The 19733-nt window shown below is 35.7% G+C and overlaps 1 protein-coding gene across 2 annotated transcripts; it reads right to left on the bottom strand.

Annotated features, from left to right (window-relative positions):
• Positions 1–2629: 2629 nt before the first annotated feature.
• On the bottom strand, positions 2630–14258 carry LOC110115992 (E3 ubiquitin-protein ligase HEL1). 2 transcript variants are annotated; one of them, XM_020849419.2, is made up of 4 exons: positions 13831–14258; positions 12396–13715; positions 11236–11975; positions 2630–3425 (listed from the first exon to the last, which is right to left on the bottom strand). In XM_020849419.2, the coding sequence occupies exons 2-4, from the start codon at positions 13407–13409 to the stop codon at positions 3047–3049; spliced, it is 2133 nt and encodes a 710-aa protein (XP_020705078.2). In that variant the 5' UTR covers positions 13410–13715; positions 13831–14258; the 3' UTR covers positions 2630–3046. The 2 variants fall into 2 exon arrangements, with proteins under 2 accessions (XP_020705078.2, XP_020705085.2); XM_020849426.2 differs by having other exon boundaries at positions 12396–13711.
• Between the last annotated feature and the right edge of the window lie 5475 nt (positions 14259–19733).

Here is a 19733-nt window from a genome sequence, read left to right as displayed (position 1 = left end):
CTTTATAAGATAGTAAGAAAGTTTTCCCCAACAAATCCCAAGTCTTCATTTCGGAAGGCTTTTTTAGTGATTCTTAAAGCAATTTTCTAACGCAAGAAAGCTGCTTTAAAAAGTAAGAAAGCTATCACTAACGAAGCCTAAATCAACCATTAATAAACTCAAAGAAAACAACCTTAGTAGGAAAGAAAATCTCTGTCAACCTTCGTAAGTCCTGTATTGAATCGAGAAGAAGTTAATGACTTGGTTAATTTGCTTTCCAAGCTAAGAATTGTTTTGCTTGGAGTTATGATCACATGCCCAAATAATCTCCCAATATAATGGTTCATTTTTTTTTTAATAAAAGGAAATACATTAAAATAGGAAAGGTACAATCAAAGATACCACACCGGGCCACAACAATACCTTACAATTAAAACCTCAAAAACCCAAAATAAGGGAAAAAAGGGGATATGAAACGGAAGACGCGGACTAAGACTAGCGTCGGGTTGCCAGGGAGAGGCCATCCGTGGGATAAAAGAAATTCGCAAATGAGAAGCTGCCAAGTGAATGAAAAGGGCCACATACATTATTATTATTATTACTTAATTTTTTAAAATTTACAACCTTAGCATTCTATTATTAATAAAATGTTATATTCAAAAGTTATAAAGCTTAATAGAAAATAAAAATAAACTCAATTATCGCAAGAAATTACAAAATTATATTGGCTTATTTTAACATTTAATATGACTACACTTGTGCAAAAATGTTTAATAATTAAATCAAATAAAAATTAAAGATGCATTAAACATATGAATGTAAGTGAGTCAAGCCGTCTCGTGAGCCGTCTTGGGCTCAACTAGATAGATAACTCATGAGCCGAACTTTTTTTTTTTAACAAAAACAGAAATATATTAATAATCCCAAAAATCCAGATACATCAACAGACAAAAAGAAAAAGCCATTAAAATATATTATAATTCAGGATTTTAAATACAAAATTGTTAAAAATATTTAAAATTTATATTATAATTTTTTATATTAAGTATTTCATTATTAATTTTCTTATAATTTCTTATTTTTTTTATCATTTTATTATAATAATTTCTTAAATCATAATAATTTTCTCTCTTTCATAATAAACGAGCCGCCTCATGAGCTAGCTTGAACTCGTTGAATAAAGCTTGAGCTCGAACTCGATTAATGAATCAAGCTCAAGCCAGGAGTGTCTGAAGCTCGACTAGACTCATTTACACTCTTAATTAAACCCCATAAGTCAAAACTACTTCATAACTACATATGCGCTTCAATTATCAATTTCATTTTAACATTTGCTTAAGAATAATTAAATTAAATTAATTAAAAGATAAGGCTTTATAAGTCCCGTAGACAGCTAACACACCTCTGAGGAATTTAATCAAACATGTTCCGTGCATGCAATGGGTAAGACAAAAGCCTAAAAGGGATGTTTTGGTACAACATAATGTCAATGGTTCAACAGAGTAGAAATTTCAAGGTTGGAATTATTGGGAACTTAATTTCTGCTCGTGTGATTAAAATATGGAAACTCGTTCACGTTCTTCTGGCTACTGATAGCTTGGCCAGACAACCAGCTGGAAAGAATCTACATTTATTAAGAACATGAAGTGCCCCACTTGAACATATATATATCTATCTATATATAACATAAAATTATTTAACATTCTTACATATTTTGATCTAATCTCGAGCTAGTTTGATTCAAGCAAAGAGCAGATCGATTCGGTCTTTTTTTTTTACATTTGAGCCGATTAAGACAGATTTACACACACATCATATAAACAAATTTCAAACCAAAACTTCCTAAATTAGTAATCAAAACACTCAACCAACATATCAAAATCACTCCATACAGACTTGATCGAAGCCAAGTACCAACATTCTCATTAGTCACTCAATTCAACCAAACCAAGTACCAACATTCTCATTAGTCACTCAATTCAACCAAAAAATTAATTAAATTTTCAAATGATCTTCTTCCTTCTAGTCAATTTAACAATGAATTATTCGGTGCGGACGCCAAACGCCGTTCGAAGACCAACTAGAATGCGTCACGTCACCTCTCTGCTCAGTACCGCAACTCGATATCGCTATCATGACTCATTCTAATTGGTCTCCAAACAGTGTTCTGCATCCGGTCTCAGCACAAAATAATTTCTCCACTACAATTTAACATCACTAATTTATACTATCACAAGCATTCATAAAACAAGGGTAACAATGTCCCTTCAATTATGGTAAATTCTTAGAATGGTAAATAAAAATGATTAACAATCTAAGACGACTGTAATATTTTATAAATATAGTTATTAAGTTATTATGAGAAAAATAATTCCTGTAAAAATTATTTTGAGTCGAATTTCTACTTTCTTAAGAAATTTTTTAAAAAACAGCGATCAAACAAAATAGTGATTACGGTCTGAAAAGCACAGCAATGAAAAAGCTATCCAAAATTGATCCTAAGAGCACAAATAAAACTGATTAGCATAGCATTAACCAATTTCTCAATTTCATCAACAGTTTTGCGAAATGATTTTGGTTCCTCATCACCATCCACCAACCAAATATGAACTAATACTCACTATTGCATAAAAAGGGCATACCTGACACAGGAGAAGAAAGAGGCCTTATTCCTTTATTTATATGGTGGCTGCTAGCCTGCTTCCATAACATAACTCGCGATTGTATAATAAAAATACTTCAACGGCACTAATTTGTTGGCTACCAACTTCAAAGAAACTAATGTGATCAAACCTTTCAACTGTTCTTCGAATCACACCCAATGTTCTGCATACATGATCAATGGAAACTTCACTCATTTCAACCAAAATCTGGAGCCCAGGTATTTGAGGCAGATTATTTAGAGAAAACATAAAATGTAAGACAACACGGTGGCAAAGGAGTTTTAGGCTTCGTTTGGGACGGCTTTTTTATTGCTTCTTAAAATAACTTTATAGTATAAAAATTTTATTTGTTGTACTAAAAAACTGTTTTAAGAAGAAGTAAGAAAGCTATCCCAAACATAGTCTTAGTAGATGTGATCTTCCTGGTAGCTATCACCAATGACTGAAATGAAGCTCTCAAGCCATGGCAGCTGATTAAGATCCTTGATAGTGTCGAGGTACGAGTCAGACGAGCGAGGCGGAGATTGACAGGGATTGTGGTTGTCCAGGCTGATTCCACCAGCAAGAAACCTTTGGATCAGAGCAAGCTGAGTCTTCTCTTGCTCTGTGTAACCATCAATAGTTGATGGCAGGGGATTGAAACAATCCCATCTCCAATGCTCAATTTCATGTTCAGATGGTGCTGGAGATGACTCAGAGTTTACATCATGGAATTCACATTGGCATGTCTGACTTCCATATCGATATTCCGCGCCACAGGAGAAGCAGAACTCATGGCCACACCTGTAAGGTCAGACAGATTAATAGTTTTAGAACTTGGAAGGTTTTTTCAATCTTCATTGCTGCATCCAAGTTTAATTGGGGGATAAAGCAAGGATAAGGAATACATTTAGATTAAGGACCGTAAAGTAATGAAAAGGAAAAAGAAGCAGGTTACTCTTTTCAATCATATTTCATAGTTACAGGAATTACTAAACAGGGTTAGATGAGTGCTAAGCAATTTACCAATGGTATGAGCAATGCTGCAGCATTCATGGAAATCTGTTAGACTGGTCCATTGGACCGGTCCAACTGGTCCGACGGGACCGAACCGTGCGCAAAAGGGCAGAGGAGTTCCACCTCTTGTACAAGCCGCGTGAGCCTCAGGTCCACGGGAGCCGTTTTAGGAAGGCTCGTCCACGGGAGCCGTTTTAGGAAGGAATTTTGAGGAAGTTTAGGAGGAAAATTGAATGTAGGGACTGTTTAGAGATTTCCTTTTGATTTACATGCATTAAATACTTTGTTTTTCTGGGGTTATGGCATCTTGAATTTGGCGGTAATTTGAGATATCTTAAGTTTTTTTTGGGCTCTAGCGGCGTCTATAGATTGGGAGAAATCGATCCTCCTCTCGAATAGAGGATCAATTGTATCTTTGGTATTTTCCGTTTCCCTTTCATCAAAAAATACAAATTATCTACTGTTTTTGTGGTTTTGTGTGAATTTTTGTGGAGAATTCTTGCAGTTTTCCGAAGATTGATAGAAAATACTTGAGATATACAAGTGTTTTCTATCAAAAACCTAAGTTACATTTTTTTTTAATTTTTTTTTTGTTACATGTTTCTCTGGCATGAATAGGATTTGGATTTTCTCCAATTAGAATAGTAATTGCTGGTACAATTCGTACTTAATATCCAGTCTTCAAATTCATTTTGGATGGCCGAGATTGATTTTATAGAAACTGAAGACCACTGGATTAGATATAATTGCAGCCGTAAAATTTCCATCAAAATCGTAGAGGATTCTAATCCAACTTGAATTAACAAATGTAAAGTGGTGGTAATTTATCCAAAAGCACATGCAACATAATATGTCTAAAAGAGATCAGATTAATTTGAAGCAATATTTGCAACAAACCATCATCAACTTGATCACTGTTATCCTAACCATTTACAATAAGCTTCATAAATGGTTTTTAAACAGTTATTTATGATGAGTGCTGCAAAATTTAGTTAAGTGTAGTTCGCACAAACTTTTTTTTACAACTTCTAATTATATAATAGTTAATTAATCTCGTTTCCTACCTATTCTATCTCCTAGTATTAGTGATGCTCTTCTAAAATTCTTCACTAGGCGCTACTCCAATAATCACTCTTTTATTATTATCTTACATTCTACTCTTATTAGTCTCACAATAGATTCAAACTTATATTCTCATTCAACTGCGCTCTTTGATTGTTAGTGACATTTTTCATCAATATTCTACTTCATACATGGCAAAAAATGTTTTAAGTCTATGATATTTTTTTACTGCAAGGATCCCCAAAATCTTTCTAAAATTCTTAGCACCCAAGGTTCTCCATATGACCAACCAATTTTAACTAAGTTATATCTTCATAATTTACACAACTACTCTTCAATATACTAGATTAACATTAAAAAACACATCATACATAATTATTTAGTGATTGTCCAACATTAACCTAATAAACTAGATTTCCTCTCTATAGGCTACACTTAATCAGAATAATTAGTGAAAAAAAATTAAGGAGGCCAACACTAAATGTGATTAGGCCTCAGTTTGTTGGGATTTGAAGCAATATCCATTAGTTTTCATGAATGCAATACAATCAATTTGTCAAAGAGATGTTTCACAATCATCAGTTTGCTAGGACGACAGTGGTATGATGATTACTAATTGAGGCTAAGGCTTGCAAAAATGAAGGCATGGCATGAGCTTGTTGGTAATCAAAAGCATCTTAATAAAACAATATATATATATTACCAGCACAAGAGACAAACTTAAAGAAAAAAATAGTGTTGTGCTACAATTAAGTACTCTCATTGGTGATGAGACCAAATATATGTATCAAAAGAAACTTGAAATTTAATTAAAGCATCAGAAATCATTGTCAAATAAACTATTTTGTCCAAGACATACAAATTAAATCCATTCTCATGCTAGAAGTTCTACGTTCCATGCAAAAAAAATAAGCGCACTGATAGGAAATACTTGAGTTCGCAAGTAACCACAAGGGTAATACTTGAGTTCGCAAGCAAAACAATCAAGAATTGGCCAAAACAGTGAGCAAGTCAAGGGAAAATCAGCAAGAATACGCCAAAACGATTGTGGATTGGAGAAGAAAACACCAAAGAGAATATTTAATTCCAATAACAATAAGAAAGATCAAGCAAGATACAATTTCCTTCAATTCGAGAGGAAGGAAAAACTCTCAAAAATATCTAGCACGGCGTAGAGACTCAAAGCCAAACCCTAGATCTCAAATTACATTCAAATTCAAGATAATCCCCAATTTCCTTCTAATCCCCTAATAAACAATAAAGAAGAACTACAAATTACCTAAACAACCCTTACATTCAATTTTTTCCCTCCAACCCTTGCATTAAGCCCACCGTGGGCCCCCTTGGACTTCCGCCCCCCTCCTTGTTTTTTTTTTTTTCCGCCTGGCATAGAGGACAGGTCCAGGCTGGACTGGTCCAGGCTGGACTGGTCCAGCCGGCCCCTCCTGGGCCGGCGTAACACGCACATCCGTGCAGAAGAGAGATCAGTTAGTTCTTTAGTTGGACTTCCGCCCCCTTCCTTGTTTATTTTTTTCCGCCTGGCATAGAGGACAGGTCCAGGCTGGACTGGTCCAGCCGGCCCCTCCTGGGCCGGCGTAACACGCACATCCGTGCAGAAGAGAGATCAGTTAGTTCTTTAGAACTGATTAGGTATTTTTAAGTAACAGTTACAAGAATTGATCATCAAATAAATTCAAACATGAGTGTTTGTAAACTATCTTAATGCAATTACAGGGCAATAAATGGGAACATTTTAAATGTGCTCAGAAGCCAAATAGCAGTGGTAGTACTAGTGAGAGTATTATAGTTGGTGTTCTAGTTCTCCTACTAAGTATTATTATTCAATAATTATCCAATTGGATGGAAAATGCCACCCTTCCTCGACCAAAGTAGAAAGAACTACTATTCTAACATCCAGGAATTGTCCCCTGCAATTCTTGCCAGCACTCAAACATTTTATAAGATTCAAAAGAGTATAACAATATTTCTCCTTTGAGAAGGAAAGCAAATCCTTCTATCTATTGGAATTATACCCCACAGTAAAATTCTCTTTCTCAGCCATAACTTCCCGCCTACTCATTTCAATAGAAGCATAATTCATCTCATGAACATGGCCGCTCCCCTGACCCCTAACTTCTATGTAAAGTTAGAAATCCCCACGTTATTGCTATGGCCCAACACAACTGCTGAAACTTAAACTGATATCATAAACCAACCTTTGCTTTCACCAAACTTCTATTATTTTTTCGAAGAAAATAGAAAAAAAAAATGTAATCATCATCAGAAAAAGATTAAATGCCCTTTTTCCATAAGATTTATAAGATATGAAAAAGTTGATTTCCAGCTCTCAGTTCTTTCCTGCAGTTACTACTATATCAGTGCAGCGCAATAGCTATTAGATAAGACAGTCCAAGAATTTAATTACTCAAGCCATGCATACAAGAGTGTCATTGAGAACGGCCGAATATTGTCATTACAACAATGGGCGACATGTGGATGGGATTATGTCCAACAAGTGAGACAAAGTCATCGAGTCATCTACTTCATGCAAAGGGGTTAGGTACAGTCAGGAGGATGGCAGTAGGAGGCGTATCATACAAGCAAGAGAAAATTTAAATGGCCTGGCATTGTAGCCGACGTCAGTTGTGCAGTGTAAATGTCGATTTCCAACATAAGCCTTTAAGCATAAGGAGGATCCACTTCTCCTCGTTGGATAGAAGAGAGAGATTTCATAATAATTAGAGTTTAGTTTAACAAGCATCTAATCTCTAATTTTTTGGCTCCTTTGAATATCCAAGTGTTACACATTTATAGGCTTCCTTCAACCCTATTAGTTGTGGGAGGTAGTTGGGATGCTAGCTTCTAGCTGAATAAGGCCTAAAAATGGTGTGCTATCATATGGCAATGACATTGCTCTTGTCAAAGAACAATAGGAATGTTCGAGGAATGTCAAAATTATTTCTTCAAGAGATACGTAGCCTGTGAGTATTGATTGATTCAGCAGCATCAGTGGTTAAATTTGACATGATGGTACAACAAGAGCAATAGGATGAGATGGTAAATACCAACAATCTGTTAGAGTAGGGATAAATCAACGACTTTAATCAACAAGATATGGCCAACAAATATAAACTATCAGTCACGGTTTTAAAAACCAGATCGGACCGGCCAGTTGTGTTCTCTCATAGAATTGGATTCGAAGGAAACAGGCCAAACCTCCTCAAACCACCAGTCGGACAGCTGAACTGGGAAACAGGTTCAATTTTTCAAAAACTGAGTGGTTCATATAAGACGCAATTTCAACCGTTGATTTTAAATCAAACGCTCCATTAGAAATATTAATAAGATTAAGAAACCTAAATTTCTTCTTCCCTTCTCGTTTTTTTCGTTCGCATGAACAAGTTTCGACTCCATTTGGCATCCCCATCCCTGTTCGTGAACTCAACGTGTCTGTGAGGGCTACAACCATAACAAAGGCACCTCCCCAACGCATGTAGTCTTCCTCTCCAGCATCTATGAACAATAAATTCTAATGAACTTGTCTCAATTGGTTTGTTTCTCTTGAATAGTTTGCAAAAAATTTGGAAAAACCCTAGTTGTTTACATGTATTTTGCTTAATTAGACATCAATAACTTTGAATTTTCACTGAAAAAGTAGCTGATTGAACAAATATTAATTTTGTATTTTCATTTCAAATGTAGTTTATTGAATTTCATTTGAAATGTGATGCATGTATTGTTTAACCAGACATTTTTAATTTTCAATTTTCTTAGCAAATGTAACTGATTGTCCAAATATTTCAAAGAGTTTATGAATACTGGCGTTGTTGTGTCCTCAAAATTTTATTGTTTCTTCCAGAGCCCAAGTATGCTTACTTATTATCACTCATCCGATTTAGACTTTGTATGACAAAAGATTTTGCTCTTTCAAAAGAATTCTTTTAATTAATAATGTAAGTTTTATGCTTCATAATTTTTTATTCTGTTTAATTTTTTGTCAAGCCATCAAACTTGAATTATGGAGGTCAACCGTAAAGTCTAAAGGCTTTCATTTGAGTAAATCTAAAACTGAATATATGGAGTGTTATTTTAGTAATAATAGATCTAGTGGAGGGATTGTGACTTTGGGTGATAAAATCATTAATAAGAGTACACGTTTTCGATATTTTGGGTCTATTGTTTAGAGTGGTGGTGAAATATATGGGGATATTATTAGTAGAATTCAAGTTGGATTGTTGAAGTGGAGGAATGCATCGAACTTGTGTGATAGAAAAGTTTCTCACAAACTTAAGGGAAAATTTTATAAGATAGTGGCTAGACCTGCAATGCTTTATGGTGCATAATGTTGGTCATTAAAAGAGAAGCTTAATATTATTAAGTTAAGTGTTGCAGAGATGAGGATACTCAGGTGGATGCGTGGTTTTACTCTTAGAGACAGGATATGAAATGAGCATATATGTGAAAAGGTTGGAGTAGCTCCAATGGAAGATAAGATTAGAGAGAGTCGCCTTAGATGGTTTCATCACATAAAACGTCGGCCTTCTGATGACCCGATTAAGAAAGTTGATGTATTAGATTTGACTTATATTAAGAAAGGTAGAGGTAGACCTAAAAAGACTTGGTTAGAAAATATTAGAAATGACATTTTTTATTAGATTTAAATAAGAATTTAACTTTTAACATGACACAATGGAGAAAAAAAATATTCTTATAGCCAACCCCACATAATGGGATAAAGGCTTTATGTTGCTGTTGTTGTTTAATTTTTTGTCACAAATATGAAATGATTACATCATTATTATGCTAATTTTATTATTTTTTAATAAAATAAGTATTTATTATGTCATTTGGTTCGACCCCGATCGAACCATCAAACCGTAAATCTCTCCTTCTTCCGGTTCGTTGTCGGGTCTAGTTTTCACAACCTTGCTATAGTTTACTAATGAGATGATGTAATTAGGAGTATGATGACTATGAGAAGATAGGAGAAGTATAGGTACTGATAGATAGGCGAAGGACCTTTAGGTGCCATCAAATTATAAAGTGCACTATAGACATGGGCGAGGGAAATAAATTGATGGTAATGGGCATCAGTCATTGGGCTTCCCAAGCTTGCTTATAGGCTAAGTTGACATGGTGGTACAAAATGAAATTGATTGTTTGGGGGGTCTACCATCATCTTGATACATATATGGCCATGACTGAGTGCAAAAATAAGATGTTCTAAGATGTTACATTCTCCACCCACCCCCCACCCCCCACCCTAAACTCATCAAGGGCTATCCCATACCCTTTAGGCTAATGATGAAACTCAATCTTTATGTAAAATAAATTTGAAATTTTGAGATAAAAGTATTTGCTACATATATTTTATCTGCATTATTGTTCTTGTTTGGTGAGCCTTAATTTGAGTAGGCTTGTTATAGCCATTTGGCCATGTTGAATTCCAATCATTGATGCTAGACCGAATGACAACTTTGGTTGGGAAGCTCATTTGGGCTTTAGGCAAATTGATAGGTTATCAGTACATGGGTGTTGGCCTCCATAAATTGACAACAATAGTAATAATGAAATGGTCAAATAAATTGAGGAAAGAATATGGAGAAGCCATTTGCTTCAGAAGCTTAATGGTTGCATGCCACACCATCCCAGATGTGGCAACCAAGTTGTCACATCAAGTATTGTCAAATCTAAAATATTTTAATGATTTCACATCTAGGATCGGTAAGTGACTTATATTCCATGCTTTTTAATCTATGTTTTGATTCACTAAATAATTATTAATGCAAAATATCAATAGCAAAAAAGGAAAACAAAAGTCTAACATTGAAAAAAAATGAATAGTTAAACAAAGAAGTTAACCAAAAAAGCATCTTTAAGGTTTTAGTGTCTTACACAGAGAAAAATGGCATAGCCATTATTTAAAAAAATGCAATAGATACACTCACTATTTTTCCTATCAAATATCAAAGCTAGACAACAGACACATTAGAAATTAAAACTCACCAAGTAGTTCTACATTTTTATTAGATTTGCTGTCATTTTCAACCCTTTGGCTAATGAAGCTGGGTATGCGGTTCATCATAAGTTTCTCATCAAACAAAAAAAAAAATATTTCCTTAGAAAAAGTTCTTTCTTGCACATCCAAGATCCAACTTCCGGCAGATCATATGAAGAAATCTTTGTTTTTTTTTTTTTTCTTATTTTTCTTATCTTTGTTTGTTCTTTTTTTTTCTTGCAACTGTTGACACTATTACTTCACCCACTTGGACAAACTTCAACTATGCCTAAGAATCACAGAAATTTGCATCTAACAAGAATCATAGATTTCCCTGTCATACAAATATATCCATATAACATCATCAAAGAAAAAACGTGCATGTGAGAAAATGTTGTTGTAATTTACAAGCGAAATGGAAAGTGTAGATTCCAGTTCAAATAGAATTACTAATATGCCTTAGTGAATTGGAGGTATCATTGAACCAATCATTTCAATAATAAATTTAAAAAATCAATGAAAGCGTCATTATCATACCAGCATGACACATGGTAGCAGCCTTCTGCAAGCTCAATCATTTGCCTGCATTGCTGACAGCGTCTCCAGCTGTTGCGCTGTGCCAATTGATGCAATGTTATATCTCCATTATTTCTCTCATCTAAAGGCAAGTTTTGATACTCCTCACAACTCATAGAGGAATGCCACGGTACCTGACACCTAGAGCAGACATGTCTACAACAGTCAGGGCACTCAATGCAATATCTATTGGATTGTATCAAAGAGGTCTCCCTAGAAGATGAAGAATGATGGGTGTGAAGTAGCATTGAGCAATCAGGAAATGGGCAGTAAAATCTCCACAAGTTTCTTGCCTCAGTTTCCGTAAGGGCGCCTTCTAAAGATTCAAATGAAGTAGATGGAAGAAAGGATCTACACACACTGTTTGAAATGTAATTTTTACATCTCAGTTGGGGGCACTTCACAGGGATCCGTGAGCTCCGCACTTTACTTCTAACATAGATGCACATGCAATCAAAACAAAGGTTATGGGAGCAGTCCATTTCTATCATTCTAGATAGATGCTTTTCCTCGCCACATGTAGAGCACTCAATCAACTGGCAAAGAATTCCAGTTGCTTCTTGAGCCAACTGCAATGGCTTCATAAGCTCAGATCTAGGAGCCAATCTAAGAACAAATGATTCAAACTTATCAGCAAGTTCTTGAATTCTTTCTCGTAAGGCTATCAAAAGCTGGTCCTCAACCGTATCACCTCTCGTAATCTGTTAATTTTAAATATTGATATTTATCAATAACTTGCATTCCATGGCGATTAATTGTCGATATATTCAATGTAAAACCATTCAATAAATAACAGTAATCAAACTTCTACTGCAGTTGATGAAGCAAAAGTATAATACACTACAACTTCAATACAAAATTCAGGACAATGGAAAATTAAATTAGAGTATAAAATCTACAGAAAACGCTTTTATCATTGAATGCACAGAATCAGTTTGGCCATTAACAAAATTTTCTGACATATAAGCTAACTTTGCACATTAATAAGATGAACAAAGAAAAAATGTTAATCTATTTGTCACATAAAACCATTTATAATCCAGATTAACATAGTATTATAATCAATTCATGCCTCTGGTTATATTAAACAATATAATCACCATAAACGAACAAATACTCACCACACCATAAAATTTGTTTGAATCTGTAAATGCTAAAACCTTATGAAAACCATTACGCAGGGCCTCAAGCAGGCCATCCATCAAAGCTAAGTGTTCGGCTATTAATTCCTCCACAAAGAAATCCAGCTTTTTCTGCACTTGAAGAAAAGGAACACCATGAGGCTTTTCCATAACCACACCAATTCCAGAGATTCTAGAACCTAAATCACAATTCTCAGAAACTGAAACACCCTTGGAGAAGACCCTTACTAAAAACTCGTCATCTTCATCATGATTTTCAAATAATATTACTGAGCACTTTAAAATATCATTTTCATTATCCTCGGAAAATATAAATGAACATTCTGAGATATCTTCATCATCTTCAGACAATTGAAATGAACTCACTGAGACATCACCTCCATGGGATTCACAAAATCTTAGTGAGGCATCCAGAATATCATCATCATGGCCGTCAGACAATCTTAGTTCGCAATCCAAAACACCTTCTTCCACACCTTCAGACAATCTTAGTAAACACTCTGAAACATCTTCCTCATGATCTTCAGACAGTCCTAGTGAGCACACTGAAACATCTTCATGACCTTCACACAATCTGAGGGAGCACTCCGAAACATCTTCATCATGGACTTTAGACTGACTACTTAAGCACTCAGGAACAACTTCTTGATCATTTCCTTCAAGCAATCTAAGTGAGCACTCCGAAACAATTTCTTCAAGTCCATGATAAAAGGCTGCCGACTTCTCTAAATCTTCTCCAAACTCCATAAGCAAACTTAACGATGACTCAACATCTTCTTGGAGAGGTTCAGATATTCTTAATGAGGATCGATCACCTTCTTCTTGCCCATCATATATCCTCAAAGGAACCTCTTCTTTGCCTTCCTCCTGTCTTTCAGAAAAAGATTCCTCTGCATCTTGCCAATCCTCATCTTCCTCACAGCAACTCCTAAATTCTTCATCAACACCACAATTTCCCAGATTCAGATCACTAAAATGAGCAGATTCCTCCATTAAGAGAAAAGCTTGCCCTTACACCACCCAAATAAACTGCCTAAAAAGAGATAGGGAGCCGCCTATAATTATCCTGCGCTCAAAATACTAATAGAAGGAAAATCTAAAAATAAAATAACTTATTTTTCCTTAGAGACGTCGTTACAGGCATGGCTCCGGGGACTTCAATCATGCACCAAAAAATGTATGCTCCATTGATGAAACTTCATAAGAAGTCCATCAGATTGAAATGCAAAAATGTATTCCATATGCAATCTCAACTCCTTGAAAACTTCTTCACCATTTATTTCACAATTTAATGCCTTTCTGCAACCAAAAAAAGAAAGTCAATATAGATCTTCTGCCAAAATTAAAAAAAAAATAGACGAAAGCAAGAAGTCTCCTACTAACACAAAAAATATAAAAAGCAAATAAAACTAACAATTTCACTCGATTTCAGTTTCCTTGCAATCAGAAGCCGAATCTTCCGGCACTCCAAACCAAAAAAAAATCCAACAAAACTGCCGGAATCCTCCACGAAGAAGCAACCATCGTAAACAACAAGCTGAGATCACCGGGCCCCCTCATCTCAATGAAAAAAAAAGCGAGAATCCAAACTGTTTCAGTTCCAACTTATCAAAAGCGGAAACCGACAAAGCAAAACAGAGCTTCTCAAACAAGCCTCTTTTAAAAATTAATAGGGCTTCGACTGCCGGAAAAAAATTAGGGCGTCGAAAAGCCGCCGGAGCTAACCAACAAGCAATTAATTATATTCCGATCGGACCATCTTTTTCTCTGTGGGAGCAGGTAGAGCCGAAAGCGTGCGCAGGCCATTACCATGGTAGTACCAGAAACCATAGAAAAATGCGGAAAATTTGAGGATTGCTTCGCATAAAACACCCTAAAAAATTTTTATTTGTGCTATAACTTTATGAATGTAAATTTATCGGGTTTAATTTTGGTAATCAAATCCGAATCTTATCCGCCGTACCCTCCGATCTGATCGGGTCACAAAGGGGAATAAGTTCAATTCTCTTCCGACCCAAGCTTTTTAGGCCTCTAGTAGCGGAGAATTTTTATGAGGTCCAGACACCTGACGTAGCTTTACATCCAAACGTCAATAAAATATCGCCACGTGCTCTTATTCGTTACCGTGCGGCTCGACGACCCTATCCGGATTGGAACCCAATATTGTTATGTATTAGCTGATTTGTACAGACCTGGGTATTGCTAGATTTTGCTCGGTAACGAGAAATATCATTTTGTCAAGACCAATACCGAGCAATACCATTGCTTGGTATTGGTCTTGACAGAGGGGTATTTCTCATTCTTGCCAAGCAATACCTAGCAATACGGAGCAATACCTAACAATACACGAACATAGCAATACCGGGTTTCCGTTCTAGGTCAGGTCGTCGGGACGCGCGATAAAGAGTAAGAGCACGTGGCGAAATTTTATTGGCATCCGGATGTAGAGCTACGTCATGTGTCCGGAGCTAATAAAAACTCCGTAGCATAACTCTTTTCCAAAAATAAAAGTTTTGAAAATTGGTAATGATGAATTCTGAAATATTTTTGACCGTAGAGAATAATTTAGTTTAACATCTTAGTTTTATACTGAGATCCAGCACACAAATAAATAAGTGAGTATGATTATAATGTTTATAGAGACACATAATTTTTACGTGTAAACTCTTAAGAAGTAGAAAAATCATGGGACATGACCCAATTTGAATGAATCTACTAGTATTTGCAATTGACAAATGAGACCCTTTCTTAGGAGAAAGATTTTGGTTCGATTTAACAAATATACATTACATAGAGTGCATTATATGGTCGGAGTTGGAAGAATCAGGGTTAATATGTTCGTTTGGGCGGCATCATTATAGTCGGTGACTGATGTAAGTCCGAAGGACAGTAGTCCAATGATAGTAGTCGGGAGATGGAGGTCAAAAAGACTGTAAAACAATGGTGGTCAGAAGGACCAAAGTTGGGCGACGGTGGTTGGAAGGACCGTAGTTGGGCGATGAAGATCAGAAGGACCGTAGTCAGGAGACGATGGTCAGAAGGACTACAGTCGGCGAGCGACGATGGTCAGAAGGATCGTTATTGGCAAGAGATGGATGTCAGGAGGACAATTGGAAGGACCGTAGTCGGCGGGAGACGAAGGTCGGAGGAACTTTGGCGGTGGTTGACGAACGGGCAAAAATCTGGCGGTGGTCGACAAATAGGCCGAAGTATGGGGGTGGTCGGGAAGAACTCTGAAGATGGTCGATGAACGGGCGGAAGTCTGTCGATGGTCTACTAACAAGCGGAAGACGGACGATGATATGGAAGAACTCCGATGGAGTTCGGTGGCAAAAGAGCTCACCAAATTTTCTCCTTCTTTCTTCCCCCTTTCTTCCCCTTCATGTGTAGAATGGGATCTATTTATAATTTTTTGAGAGGCATGACTTGTAAATATGGAGAGGATCAAGGTCAAGCTATGAGTGATTTGAATGGATGGCTGATATTGATCATTTTGATCATGGGCTCGTTGAATTTGTCTCGTCAAGCTGCTCGATTCGACTATAAGAATATCATGTTAAGAATTCTTTTGGTAATCCAAATTATGATTTGAATCTTCCAAAAGTGCCTCGAGTTTTTTATTTAGGACGATTTGGGCTCGAATTGAGACGAATTTGGTGTTGTTTGGTTCTTCTTTTTGAGGCGCTCAGTTCGATTATAAGCTTGCTAAAATCGGAGTTTGGAGGATCCCAAATTTAATTTTGAAAGCTTTTAACATAATTTGCCTCGAGACTCATTCCCAATCAAGATAAATTTTTTATGATATATCATATAAGATAATGAGTGTTTAAAAAACACAATTTTATGAAAAGTAGGCTTCCAAACAGTGACTGAAATTATTTTTTCAAGTTTTGAAACAAAAATGGAGCTTATTAAGCCGTCCCAAACTAGGCCTTAGTTGTGGAACAATTATTAGGTCAGGACACCTGACGTAGCTCTACATCCGGACGTCAAGAACTTGTCGCCACGTGCTCTTATTTTTTACCGCGCGGCCCGATGATCCGACCCGGAACGGAACCCAGTATTGCTATGTTCGTGTATTGCTTGGTATTGCTATGTATTGTTCAGTATTGCTAGGTATTGCTTGGCAATAACGAGAAATACCACTTTGTCAAGACTAATGCCTAGCAATACCTAGCAAAATCGGGGTATTGCTCGATATTGCTAGGAATTGAATTTGAGAGAGCGATATTTCTATTTATTGCCGACCAATACCGAGCAATACCTAGCGATATCCAGGTTTGCACAAATCAGCCAATACATAGCAATACCGGGTCGGGGTAGTCGGGCTGCACGGTAAAGAGTAAGAGCACGTGGTGGCATATTATTGGCGTCCGGATGTAGAGCTACGTCACATGAGCCTTCCGAGTGGGAGCACAATCGTACATAATATTTTATTAGTCTACTATATAATTTATTAAATATATTTGATGATTTTTTATAATGAAATATATTAATAAAAAATTATGCATATATTTGAAAGTATATATATATATATATCATCATCATCATCATCAAAAAATTATATTGATCGAGTACGAATCTCAAGGCAAAAATCAAGTTGGAACTTTAAAAAATAAATTGGAGATCATATGAACTTAGGTTTCAACAAACTTATAGTCGAACTGGACGTTTCAGAAATACAAACCCAACGACATCAAATTCAACTCAATTCGAGCCCAAATGAGTATAAAACAAAGACCTTAAGCTCATTTGAAGGGTTCAAACTATCATTTGGATTACTAAACGATTTCCAAACGTAACATGCTTTTAGTCGAATCGAGCGGCTAGACGAGACGAATCTAACGAATCCAAGATCATCAAATTTTGATATGATTAGGGCCTTCAAAATGCTTAATAAATGGTCCATGATCATGGGATTATAAATCGATCGTCCATTCAAACCACTCCTAATTTACCTCTGATCTTCCTCTTATTTATTGATCATGTCACTCTTAAAAAATTATAAATATGCCCATATTTCTCTAAAAAGGGGACCCAAGCAAGGGGAGAAGAGAAGGAAGCAAGAAGAAAATAAAGAAAAGAAAGAGAAGGAATAGACTCATCGACCGCTGCCGGACTTTCACCCGGCAGCCAACCGACGCCAGAGTTCTTCCCGATCTCCAACTGACTCCATAATTCTTCCCAACCATCGACTAACATCGGAGTTCTCCCTGACAGCGAATTGAAGCCGGAGTTCTGCCTGACAGTCGACTGACGGCAGAGTTCTGTCCAATAACTAACTGACGTTGGATTTCTGTCCGATCACCCAACATCGCTGGAAATTCGATATTCATTTGTAAATGAATTTCAACGCTGGAGTTGTAATCTGATCGTCCTTAATTTCAGGGGCAATTCAGCCACTTGTAACTTAAGTAAACACTAGTTGGATCATTTCAACTGGGTGTGGCCTCGTGGCTTTTCCCTTTCCAGGATTTTCCATGTAAAAATCATGGTGTTACATTTTTCTTATGTTTGTGTGCTTGATATCCGTACAAAGCTGAGATAAAAATTTTCTAACTCTATCGCCGCTTATATTCTAGCCCGCAACAATTTGACGCCCTGTTGCGGGCTAGAAGAAAAATATAAAACTAGGATTTTTGCGTGGATATATATGGGTTTTTATCTTTCATAATATTATTCGAAATTGAAAAAAAAAACATAACAACTATTTTATTTTTTGGAAAAAATATACTTGAAAGCTCACTTATGCCCAAAATAACTTTGCTTGTAAATGAAAAGGTGAAACCCTTACTGAGCAATGTTACTATATATTTCTTCTCTATTTTTTATGATTGCAAAGCATTCATCTTCGAGCCGAATTTCACAATGATAGTTTCAGCATGCTTATCATATTTGAAAGTTATTGATATTTTTTTATTTATCTTTAGAATTGAAAATATGATTCGCAATCTAAGCCCTAGATACCTTGGCCATTTGACTTTAACATATGTGCTAATTGTCATTTTATAGCCATCTTCTAATCATGTTTATCATTGGAACAATAATTAAATCATAGTCAAGCAATCTCAACAATCTTCAAAATATAAGTGAATTTTCTTCAATCGTTTTTAAAATGATTGACCCATTTTAGCCTTGTTTGAACTTATTCGAACTCTTGATCGAAGCTATATTCGACCTTCTTCAAAAAGTGTTTTGTTGATCAAAAGTCGAATATAATTTTGATCAAGAGTTTGAATTAGACCTAAATAATGCTAAAATACGTTGAAGTTGATTCGTATATAACTAAAAAAATTTGATGATATTTTAAGATTTAATAATCAGAGTTGTTCTCCTATCATTTCAAGAGCATTACTTGGCTTAGTCATAAATAAAACTCAAGATGGTTTGGGGGGTAGGTTATGAAGAAGCTACTTACAAAATTTGAGGCTAATAACCTCATTGCCCAGGCTAAGGGATCTCTCTTTTTTTTTGCACTTCTTCAGATATCTTGATATGAGGTTCTCTGATGTCCACAATCATCAATTATTGCTGAGGCTTATTGATGATTAAGAAAATGGTGAGAACTCCATTTATTCAATATTTGAGGGAAGAATATGATCTTAGGATTATTGAGTTTACTATAGTGATAAGGTTGAGCTTTCAAGAGTTCATGCTTGATATTAAGTTCGGAACGATGAAAGAAGTACTAGGATATTCGAGGGCTACTTGAATGGTTTCATAAAGATGATTTCAATAATATATACCTTGAAAATTTTCAAGGTATGCACCGACAAAGATGGTCTAGCTTGGGTTGTGCTTCTTTGTTGATTGTGTTATTCTTAATCATGACAAGCACAATGTTGTTTTTTATTGAAACGGCTCTCATTGACAAAGATGACGATGCATTATTTAAATATCCTTGGAATAGGATGTCATGATATAAAAGTTGAAGAGAGACATTGTGCACTATGAGGCAAATGTAGTGAAGAAGAACACCCCAACCCAATACATTGTAATTGTATATGATTGTAACCCCTTTTGTACCAAGATGCAGACTATGCAGTCAATAATTAATTCTTTTTTTTTTCTTTTTTATGTCTTTTCTTATGTTACTTCAACTGCCAGGATTATTTGAAAACTTACATGCACTAATCTCTTGCAAATCTCTTTGGATGTGAAATAGAACTACTATAGATGAGATTCCTAAGACTACCATGAGATAAGTTCTTTGATAATCTAATAAAAAAATAATCACATTTGAAATATTTATTGCATATATTGACTGGTGAGTGTCCTACATCTTTTTATAATGATTATTATAGGGTGTATGCAATA

The sequence above is a fragment of the Dendrobium catenatum genome, unplaced genomic scaffold, assembly GCF_001605985.2.
Source record: "Dendrobium catenatum unplaced genomic scaffold, ASM160598v2 fragScaff_scaffold_1644, whole genome shotgun sequence".
Lineage (NCBI taxonomy): Eukaryota > Viridiplantae > Streptophyta > Magnoliopsida > Asparagales > Orchidaceae > Dendrobium > Dendrobium catenatum.
This window is presented reverse-complemented; position numbering and strand designations above follow the sequence as displayed.